Source organism: Poecile atricapillus, chromosome 1 (assembly GCF_030490865.1).
Source record: "Poecile atricapillus isolate bPoeAtr1 chromosome 1, bPoeAtr1.hap1, whole genome shotgun sequence".
In the NCBI taxonomy this organism is placed as follows: Eukaryota; Metazoa; Chordata; class Aves; order Passeriformes; family Paridae; genus Poecile; species Poecile atricapillus.
In genome coordinates, this window is record NC_081249.1 from 99,999,480 (window position 1) to 100,008,445 (window position 8,966).

General features: G+C 55.5%; 1 protein-coding gene across 6 annotated transcripts in view; it reads right to left on the minus strand.

The window, feature by feature from the left end:
- The window catches only part of LOC131579745 (nuclear mitotic apparatus protein 1-like), a 30,282-nt gene extending 24,286 nt beyond the window's left edge, over positions 1-5,996 (minus strand). The window contains exons 1-3 of one of the 6 annotated variants that reach the window (XR_009277770.1): positions 4,841-5,994; positions 2,396-2,468; positions 1,367-1,455 (exon numbers count right to left, since the gene is read on the minus strand). Coding sequence is in view for 3 of the 6 variants with exons in the window: in XM_058840156.1 (XP_058696139.1) it covers positions 1,367-1,455; positions 2,396-2,437 (131 nt within the window). In the remaining 3 variants the exon portion in view is untranslated. Of the gene's footprint in view, positions 1-1,366; positions 1,456-2,395; positions 2,469-3,083; positions 3,269-4,840 lie in introns of those variants that run through there. The other 5 variants (XM_058840156.1, XM_058840147.1, XM_058840138.1 and 2 more) reach the window with 5 other exon arrangements.
- Positions 5,997-8,966: the final 2,970 nt, after the last annotated feature.

The window sequence follows — 8,966 nt, forward strand, 5'->3', positions numbered from 1 at the left end:
AATATTCCTTTTGCTATTCCCTTTGGGACTAGCTCCCTCCCGTCTGGTAACCACCATTTACCCTCTTTGAAGTAGCCTCCTACCTTTTTGAATTCTTCCAGCTCCTTTTCTGAAGGGAGCATGGAAACTTCTGGTGGTTCCCTTGGGACTATCTCGGGAATACTTACCGTTAACAAAGCCGCTCGTTTTGCTTCTTTGTCCGCTAAATTGTTCCCCCTCGTGTGGAATTGCCACCCAGTTTGGTGTCCTTTTACGTGAACAACCGATATCTCCTGTGGCTCTCTGACTGCTTCTAAAATTTGCCTGATTATTTCTCCATGTATTAATCCTTTCCCTTTTGTGTAAATCAGACCCCTTTCTTCCCATATTTTTCCAAAAGTATGCACCACTCCAAATGCATACCTTGAATCAGTGTAAATGGTTCCCCTTTTTCCTTTCAAGCCCTGAAGATTAACCAGGTCTGACTAAATATACCTGCGGTGCAGGCAGCTCCTTCCTCCCCACCCACTGCAGGCAGATCCCTGCTCCAGGCAGGCTCTCCTTACCCCGCCCAGGAGGTAATTACAGCAGACAGGCTCCCAGCAAGCCTCCCACCGGAAGGGCTTGAAAGCAATCCATGGCAGCCTCACACCTCTCAATTTGTTTTGCCAGCTCTTTAATCACCAGGCTTCATCCCACCTCTGATGCCCATTATGGCCTGTAGATTTTAGCTGTCCCTTGCTCCCAGGCAACAAACACAATTCCCAAAGGAGGCATTCCTCCCACCCCTGCCCAGCCACCTCAGGTCCCAGGACAGAGCACACAGGTTCCATTCTGACCACTCTATACTCAGCAGCAGCCTGACATCCCCAGGCAACAGAAGCACTTTGTCAGGCAGAAACTGTCATTCTTTACACTGCTTTCCAGACACAAGGCTTCCTCAGGATCCCAAGGCTGCCACTCAGGAAAACTTGTTGGGCTGTTCCCTCAGCAGAGCAGCATCAACAGAAATTAGAATAATCTCCTGTGGGGCTGAAGGAACCCCTGTGCCACCGGCAGCAGCACTCAGGTCTTTTCTTCAATGCCAGGAGCAAACCCAGATGTTAAGTGCCAGATGCGATAACAGGAACTCTGACCAAAACATTCCCTGGGCAGCTCTGTGGGACCCAACAGCTCTGCACAGACCTCAGCTGTTCAGTGGCACAGAGGAGATGGAGATCCCAGCAGCTCATATGCCAGAGGAGGAATAAATACCCCAATAAATACCCACTCCCCCCCTGCCCAAGAAGAGAGCCCCTTAGCTCCTGGGGGCTGAGGCCATGGCTCCAGGAGACAGCCCAGACCCTCGTGTGTGGTTTGAAGTGTGCACACAGCTCCCCATACTCACATTTTGTGGATAATTCTGATGAAGACACTACAGTCCTGGAGCTGGGACAGATCATTGAGGCGATCAGGACAAACATTTGTGCTGTTCACCTAGAAATGTGGTGGCACAATCAGAAGGCAGAAACCAAGACAACAATGTGCTGTGCCACCCACCACCTCCAGTCCTGGCAAGGGACAGCACGACTGCTCTGGGTGTGAAAGTAAATCTACCCCTTCAAACCACCCCTTCCCGGGGAACAGATGAACGTGAACCCCCACAGCTCCACATCTGGGAGTCCAACACAGGTGCCATTTATCACCCTGCTGGAGCCCCTCTTCTCTGGAGACGCTGAGAGACCTGGAGGTGTTCAGCCTGGAGAAAAGAAGCCTCACGGGAGACCTCAGAGCCCCTGCCAGTGCCTAAAGGGGCTCCAAGAGAGCTGGAGAGGGACTTTGGACACAGGTGTAGAGGGACAGGACAAGAGAGGATGGCTTCTCACTGACAGAGAGCAGCATTAGACAGGATATTGGGAAGAAATTCTTCCCTGTGAGGGTTGTCCAGAGAAGCCATGGCTGCCCTATCCCTGCAAGTGTTCAGGGCTAGGCTGGACATGGTTTGGAGCAAGCTGGTCTAGTGGGAGGTCTCCCTGCCCATGGCAGGGCATTCCAGTTGAATGAGCTTACAAGTCCCTTCTAACCCAAACCATTCTATGAGTTTTCGCTTGGACACAGCAGTGCTTTGTGAGACAGATCCAACAACCCCTTTACACTACAGCTGTTGCCTGCTTCAGGCTCAGCTCCATCTCCCAGGCAGTTTCCATGACCAGACCACGCCATTCCAGCATTTCTGGTTACTCAACAGGAAGAGTGAGCAAGGCTTCTCCTGCAAACACCCACCTGCCCAGGAACAGTAGCAACTGGGCTACCCTAGGACCTGCCCCAGCCACAATCCCTCCTGAGATAAGCCCCAGCATCGTGCCCTGAAGCTGCCAGTGCTGGCAGCAGCATGTCCACCTGTGCAGTGAGCTCCAGCAGAGGAGGGAGGACTTACCCAAGCAAGGAGAGCAGCAACTCTTGCACTGTGAACAGACATTGTGGCCAGCCTGTCAGGTCACTGCCCAGACCTAAAAACACCAACAAAGGGGCAGGGGTTGGGGGCAAAAAAAAAAGGTAAAATATAGTAATTATATTACTAAGTGACCTGCACCCAGCACCAGGCATTTGTGCCCACCAAGGGAGAATGTGCCCCTGCATCTGGCCAGCTGTGCAGGAGCAGCCAGCATCCTCCTGCTTCCCCACAGGCACCGAGTGGGGAGCAATGCTGAGCAGCAGTCAGGTCCACTCCCACATGTCAGGATCCTGACAAGAGGTCAATGGAAAACCACTGCTTAGGCTCCTCATTCTCCTGCTGTGCCTTCTTCCCTCCCTCCCTCCCTCCCATCTCCAAATGTCACTAACATCTTGCCTAGCAAGGCAGTGGCCAAGCCACTGAAGTGCTGCCAGCTCCCCTTCCCACTGTACCTAGTGAAAGAACCACCTGCTGGGGCACAGGGAGCTCACCGGGCATTGCTGCATTGGGTGGGAGCAGGGATGAGCTGCCCTGACTGGATCTGGGATCACTGCCAGCGACCTTTGCCTCCACACTGGCTGCCCCCAGTGCCACCCTGGGAGTCTTCCAGGGGAGGGGAGGGGACTGCTGGGAGACAAAAAGTCACCCTGATGAGGAGGGGGCTCCTCACCTTGTATTGCACCTGGACACCCACACCACGACAAGTCAGGAACCTGGTCGGGATCTGCAGCTGCACAGCACAGCACAACCAACCAGTCACGGTGGCTTTGAGGACTACAGAGCTCCCACTGCCATCAGCCAAGCTGGGAAGCATGGGATCCTCAGCAATACAGGTCCTCCCTCCAATCTGGCTAAAGCCCAGCTCCCATGGCTGGGTCACTTCGCAACTACTATCCCTCCAGCCGGTGCCACAGCCAGGACCTCTCCCTAAAAACCCTGCCAAAGGCACCGGGCAAAGCACTCGTGCAGCACCGGATGCAGACCCTCGGAGAAAACCGTGTTCCACCAGCGTCGAGATGAGCTTTACCAGAACCAGTCTGCAAACACACCGGTGCCTAGTCTGTTGTAAGATCTGGACGGGCAGGGCTACCGCTCCTGCCGCGGTCACAGCCTGGCTTGTCCCTGGTGACACTGGCCGCCCTGAGCATCTGAGACAACGCCATGACCCGCCGTGAGGACGTGCCTTTCGTGATGGCAGGCGGGAAGTGGTTGGGGAGCCCGCCAGCGGCCGTGAGCGCCTTCCAGCCGCGTCCCCGCAGAGAGCAGCTGCAGGGGGGCGGTGGGCACCGGGGAACGAGCCCCGGAGGTGGCGGCGGCCGCGGCGGCATTGTCCTTCCCCGCTTTCCCCTGCGCCGCTCCGGTCACAACACGGCGTTACGCAAGCCCGCGCTCCGGAGCTCCCGACGCGCCACCGTGCCGGGGGGACGCGCCCGCGGGCCCCGGGCTGTCCCAGGCCAGGGGTCCGGCTGCGGGAAGCACCCGGGCGGGGTGAGCGACCCACGGCAGCCCCCGCGCACGGACAGGCCCGCAGCTGCCGCGGGGCGGAGGGGGAGAGCAGCCGCCGACCCGAGCGCCCGGATGTTGGCGAGCCCGACGCGGCCACCCGCGGGCCCGGGGACCCGCACCCCGGGGGCTCGCGAGGCGCCGGGCCGGGAGCCGGACGCGGCGGCGGAGCTGGGCGAGCTGAGCTCACTGCCGTCACCCTACCCAGGGACTGCCGAGGGACGGGGAGCTGGTGGGGCCAGCACAGACCCGCTCCCGGCCTCCGCGCAACTCCGGAAATGCCGGGGGCTCGGCAGAGAATGGCCCCAATGTCACATCTCCCTCTGGGCTGACTGGAGTCACACCCCAGCTGACCCCTGAAAAACTCTCCCCGACACGCACACGCCCCGCGGCCAGGGATTCAACGGGAACCGGACTCTACGGGTCGCCAGCTCGACCAGGGAGGTGTCGGGCGGGGAAGGGACGTTCACCCCTCGCTGCCGTTCTGGAGACCCTCGGAAGTCACCTCCGCAGCGTCTGGGCTGCCTGAGGAGGCCCTGGGCCGCAGGATGGGGCTGCCCCGAGCACGGCACAGGAAAAGCACAAGGAGAAGGTTCTTTCAAACCGGCGCTGGGGGCAGCAGAGGAACCCGCGAGTAACGCGGCCGCCGAACGCCGCTGCCGAAGGCTCCGACTTCGCCAAGCGCCGGGAAAGGAAGAACAACACGGCCGAACCACAGCGCTGCGGCCGGGACCGCCCCCCGCCCCCGTCCTTAGGAAAGGGGACGCCGCTGAGCTTGGCCCGGGACGGAGGCTGTGCCACAGGCGTGCCCCGCCGGCCCGAGGGCTTCGCCTGTTGCCTGCCTGTGGCACAGCCTCGCTCTGCGGCCCTGAGCCCCCGCCGAGGGAAGCACCGGGGCCCGCCCCGCCTCAGCTCTCCCCCTACCGTGACCGCGGCTGGGAATCGTGTCCGTCTTCAGTGTCCTCGGAGTCGCCGGGGCTCCAGCCGCGTTGATGGTAGGAGGGGGAGCCGCCAAACTCCGTGCCGCGGCCGCCCTTATTCGAACGGCAGCGCCCGCCCCCCGCTGCCGCCCATTGGGCACGGGCGGGCCGGGGGCGTCAGGCGGGCGGAGCGCGAATGGCGGGTGCGACACACACGGGGGGCTGCAGGGGGCGCGCTCCCGTGAAGGTGCAGGGACACAGGCGGGAGCGCGGGGGTGAGCGCCGCTGTGAGGTGGGGACACATGACGGGGGTTGTGTGGGGCCCAGGGAGGGCACGGAGTACTGGAAGCCCACAGTGGGTCAGGGGACACGTGTGTCACACGCAGACACTCCACTCTGCCTTGCAGTGCCAGCTAGGTGGGAATCCTCAGCAACCCCCAAACGTGTCCTGACCTACTAGTGGGGCCTCATCTCACTTGGGGGATCCTGGCCTTGTCCCCATGGCCACAGCCCTATTTCATCCTGTAGAGGCCCAGAGAAGTTTAGGCATGGACTGGATTGTGGTGGTGCATGCCCCTGCCACTGCCCAGGCCCCAGCAAGATCTGAGAAACGCTTGTTAGGCCTTGGCCTTCACAAACAGCACCTGGGCTAAGCCCTTCTTGAGCTTATTGGATATATTCTGTTGCAAGGAACTAACAGATGTTTATCAAGCATCTGTTTTTTAATGAACAGACTTGGAAACTTACTTTTCTTGCCTGAGTAACAACCCAAGTGAAATCATATTTTTGTTGTTGAACCTTCAACCAGCGCAAGTTGTGGCCAGGATGGAAAATGACTGATGACCTATGAAGGTCTCTTGGGACCAAATCCAGCAAGGTCCCAGCAATCCAAAGTGAGAGCCTTTGAGCTCTCAGTTATAAGGGGCTAATGCATACTGAAGCCCACTCTTTAATAGCCCTAAAAGCTGCAGTCCAGAGTAAGTCTTTCTGAGCATTCTATTCCCAGAACATAAGAGAGCTAATGTGTATGTCTCAAACATAGGTAATTGGATTGCTGTGGAGTCACTGGAGGACTGTAGGTAATAAACAAGGACTGTTGATATTAACATGCCATGAGAAAGTGCAAGACATGACTGAAGAAGGGGGGCAAGGTGAGAAAGGGCCCATTTCCAACTTTTCATTTCACCTGAAGCACCCACAAGAGCATTTCTGCACAGAAACCCTCTACAGCAGGAGATTAAAGAGCTACCAGTGCTGCTGCTCAGCATAGGTGTTGCTTCAGTCATGGCTTTTGTTGCCCAGGATATGTAAGGCAATACGAGACAGAAGAAGGAACTTGGAGTCTTCGCTTGCAGCCTGGCAGGATGGACCATGCATGAGCAGTTGTGGTGGGGTCAACACAGGCAAGTCAGAGAAACAAGGGGGGATCTCTGCCCCACAGACCCCTCCCTGCACCCCAGGACATCCTGCTAGTGACTGACCCTTCTTCCTGATGAGCTCTTGAGCCTCGGCCATCTGCACCTCCAGCTCTTCCCGGTTCTCTCTCTCAAAAGCCAGCTGCTCATTCACCCGCCGCAGCTGAAACTGCTGGGTCTGCATGATGTCCCCCATGGGTGAAGACGGAGTGCTGGGCAGGCTGCAGGGAGACACACACACACAGCTGGATTATCCTGAGCCAGCACAGGCCCTGTGCAGCCAGACCCACTCTGCTGCCCCCATCTCTGGGGCAGGTTCTCCTGCCTGGCTCCCTGAGGAAGTACTGCCTTAAAAATCTAGGAACAAAACAACACACAGATGAGACAATTTCAATAAAGGAGGTAATATAAAAGCTGGTGTTTAATTGGAGACCTCTGGGGGAAAACATGGAAAAATGCCCCTGGAGGCCTCCAACTGAAGACCAGCTTTTATATTACCTCCTTTATTAAAATTGTTTTTTATGTGTGTTGTTCTATTGCTAGATTTTTAAGGCATCACTTCCTCCCCCTTCTGCTTCAACTCTCTTTGGGAGCTCCCCTTTTGCAAGTTGTTTATGGGAAAGTATCTTGGGAGGGTGGCTCGTCCTTGGTTCCCAAAAGAACCAAGATTAGAATAGGGACTTTGAAATGTGTTTTGTCTTTCTATCATGGTAGGAAAAATACTGGAGACAGATAGGAACTATATAACTATACAACAGCAGTCTACAGAGCTACAGAGTATGAAGAAAACAGAAAAGCAAAAGTCATTTTGGCATCAGGTTCACAGGAATAAATTTGATGCCACATCAATTGAGCAGAAAGGCCATGCCCCTCCTCTTGCCTGTATATATATTCTTATATATACATATATATAATATGTACATATATATATATATATATATACATATGCATATATATACATCTTATATTATACCTGAGAAGAGGTTATAGGCAAGTGGGGCTCATTCTGTGCTCCCAGGTAACAAGTGAATGGACATTAGGAAAAGGCCTCAAGTTTTGTTAGAGGAGGTTAAGGTTGCATACTGGGAAAATTTCTTCCCAGAAAGGGTGGTGAAACCCCGGCACAGGCTGCCTGAGGCAGTGATGGAGTCACCATCTCTGGAGGGATTTCAAAGCTGAGTGGATGTGGCACTTGGGGACATGGGTTAGGGCAGGGCTTGGCAGTGCAGGAGGAACGGTTGGACTCAATGATCTCAGAGGGCTTTTCCAACCCAAAGAGTTCAGTGATTTTGTGAGGGAGTCAGAGGCAGCAGCCACGTGATTTTTGGTAGCAGAAGGTACAGCTGGCAGGAGAATGCAGAGGAATCATCTCCAGAGGAATGTGTGGGAGATGATCCACACAACCAGTTGTGGTAAGGCAGCTACATAAACCTTTGTCTTCCCAGCATCCCAAGGCTGCAAGCACAGATGTCTCAGACAGGTATTACACAAGGCAGGAAGGTTTTGGCTCATCTCTGCACTACAGCCTATTCCCAAAAGGATCTACAGCTGTGCAGCTGAGCTCCCACAGTGCTGCTGGAGGGAAACAGGCAAACAGGTTTGGTTTGAAGTTCACAGAGGACTACAGGTACTACCTGGAAACATTAAGAGTGCTGCAAGAACCATCAAACCCAAGCTGCCAGCAGCAAGAAGCCCCCGTTGCTTCCAAGGAATCACCCACAAAATGCAGCTTCCCTCAGGACAACCCCCAACTTGCTTGTCAACCCCTGATGTTAAAGCACTATGTCACACCGAGTTATTTGCATCACTTCCAACAGAAACCTGAGGCCTTCAGGTTCATCCATCCTCATCCCTAGCCAGAATCCCCCACGTGCTGGGAGAAACAAGGCAGTGCTGGGAAAACAAGGGAATCACACCACCAGACAATGGGAAAACCAGGAAGGCTTTTCTCATCAGCAAAAGGAGGGCATGGCTCAACACTCACATCCAGCCTCGGAGGCAGAACGGCTGTGGGGGCAACTCACATTGTAGGAGCGAGGGTGCCGCTGCTTCCACTGAACCAGGAGGAGCTGTGCCACCACGAGTGTGGCAATGAGGATGAGAACCATTTCGGCATGCATCGCCTCGTGGCCACGGTGCTTGGCGTGCATCCGTACGTGCTCCACCCTGCAACAACCAGGAAAAGGCGGCTGAAGAGCACACCAGCAGACTGCATGCTGGGGTAAAAGCACCTCAGGAGAGCCAGGAACACCAGATGGAACAACAGCACTAAGAAGAACTGTCTTTGTGAACAATCCAGAGGGGAAGGGACAAAAGGCTGCTCTGGGAGCAGCTCATTTCTACGCTGTGAAAGCCAAGAGCAACACTTTGCCCACCTGAGCATGAAGGAGGTGGAGAACTCCCACTCATTCCATACCGCTACTAATGAACATGGAGTGCACAGGTGACATAACTTGCAACCCCAGAATGGGCAAGGTTACAAGGGACCACCAGTGGGGTCATCTCTCTCAATCTTCCTGATCAGGCAGTGTCTTCCTAGAGCACATTGCAGCTGTTTGACTCGGAGCATGTGCTAATTCTCCATACCAAACCCTCAGCCCAGTTTTGGAACCACTAACACTGTTCTCTCTTTGGTCCAGCAAGGGAAAGGCTGGAAGGGTCAGGGTGGAGAGTAGGGGGAAAGAGCTGACATCTGGCAAAACCCCCAAATTCCAG